At 51.5% G+C, this 1,566-nt stretch overlaps 1 protein-coding gene across 4 annotated transcripts in view; it reads right to left on the reverse strand.

Moving 5' to 3' along the window:
• Positions 1 to 1,566, reverse strand: part of DNAJB6 (DnaJ heat shock protein family (Hsp40) member B6) — an 84,735-nt gene that overhangs the window by 50,331 nt on the left and 32,838 nt on the right. For all 4 annotated transcript variants that reach the window (XR_009403706.1, XM_059396001.1, XM_059396000.1 and 1 more), the window contains exons 4-5: positions 1,254 to 1,310; positions 600 to 710 (exon numbers count right to left, since the gene is read on the reverse strand). Coding sequence is in view for 3 of the 4 variants with exons in the window: in XM_059396001.1 (XP_059251984.1) it covers positions 600 to 710; positions 1,254 to 1,310 (168 nt within the window). In the remaining variant the exon portion in view is untranslated. The remainder of the gene's footprint in view (positions 1 to 599; positions 711 to 1,253; positions 1,311 to 1,566) is intronic.

The following is a 1,566-nucleotide window of genomic DNA, read 5'->3' on the forward strand; positions in this document are numbered from 1 at the left end:
CTGTGCCCCCCCACAACTTGCGTCAGAGACACACACGGGAACCTGGCATCAGGCATCACTGCTAGGAAGTGAGGTTGGCGGGAAAATCCGTCCTGGAAGACACGGCAGTTGAACGAGCAAAGACTACTCTCCGCCACGAGACCGGCACTGCCTTGCTCCAGAAACATCCTTTCTTTTCACCGACCGTGACCTCAACAGTCACAGTGCGCCACAGTTAGAAAAACAGACCGGGTTTACAGAGCCAATATCCTCTGAACAAGTCTGCTTACAAGGCCCAGTGTCTACCCAGAACAACTCGGGGCAAATGCACGTAGAACTCCGCGCTCAACAGCCAGCAGCACCTCCACCCCCCCAGCACCTGCATCCTCACCACTGTCTGAGAGACAAAAGGGAGGTCAATGAGAGCCGGACATGTAAGAAAACAACTACACTCACGCCTTTACTGTTTTCACATACGAGGCATGCATTCAGAAACCTCTGCCAGAGTAGACAAACGGGTTTTAGAACCCCTACACTGCGTAAACAAAGCTGAACCACGGGGCGCCATGGTGATGAACAGAAAAGGGATCATGGACATGCCCACAGAACAATGAACTTACCAAAGAAGTCAAATGAAAATGGGTCCCTTCCACCAAAAAATTCCCTGAAGACGTCATCTGGGTTACGGAATGTGAAGCCGAACTCAAACGGATTGTCGAAATGAATCCCTCCTGCAAGATGAAACAGAGCTTTCAGTCTGTGAATCCTTGGTTTTGCGGCTACTTCCTTATCCACAGAACATCCTGTAAATCGGGCTCATACACCATGGGTGCCTCATGGCCTGCAGCTGGTGGGGACACGCGAGCATGGGCTTTGCGCTCTGGAAGGGCACAGCGTGGCCACCAGCCTGTCTCACCGTCTCTGCACCCGCCATCCACACCCAGGAGGCAGTTTCTCTTCTGTGGTGAAGCATCCTGTACAAGGGCGGAAACATTCACTCGTGCTCGTCAACCCGGTCTGTGCTCAGGCTGCGGCCTTCAGTCAACGCCCGCCGTCACGGGTCGTCTCATCAAACACAAGCACCCGTGTGAGGCCACCACCACAGGCTGTCAGGGGTGTGCATACCATCTGTTCTCTAAGCCCTGTGGGTATCCCGACCCAGTATCACGTACTGATCCGGGAGCACGGGTGGCAGAGCAGGGCCCCCCCAGACTCCGCATCTACAAAGTGCTTTGCTCAGTACAAAACCAAGAGAAAAATCAACATTTACGTACCTCCACCTCCATTTAACCCTTCTTTGCCGTATCTGTCGTAGATGTCCCGTTTTTTGGCTATAATTAAAAAGGAGAGTCATTAAAGACCAAGTTCCTTTCCCCTCGATTCACCAAAGCATTTCCAGATTGTAAACCAAAGAACCAATGCAGCTTTCAAGGTTTCAGTTCAAGAGTCAGACCTCTCTTACTTCAAAAAGGGAAAGCGGGAAAATCCAAGTACATCTCCTTAAAAACAAAAAATTTTTTTTAGTAGTAGAGAGCTTAAAATGTGATTATAGGGATGCCTGGCGGTGGGGGGGGGGGGGGGGGGGGG

The sequence above is a fragment of the Mustela nigripes genome, chromosome 4, assembly GCF_022355385.1.
Source record: "Mustela nigripes isolate SB6536 chromosome 4, MUSNIG.SB6536, whole genome shotgun sequence".
In the NCBI taxonomy this organism is placed as follows: domain Eukaryota; kingdom Metazoa; phylum Chordata; class Mammalia; order Carnivora; family Mustelidae; genus Mustela; species Mustela nigripes.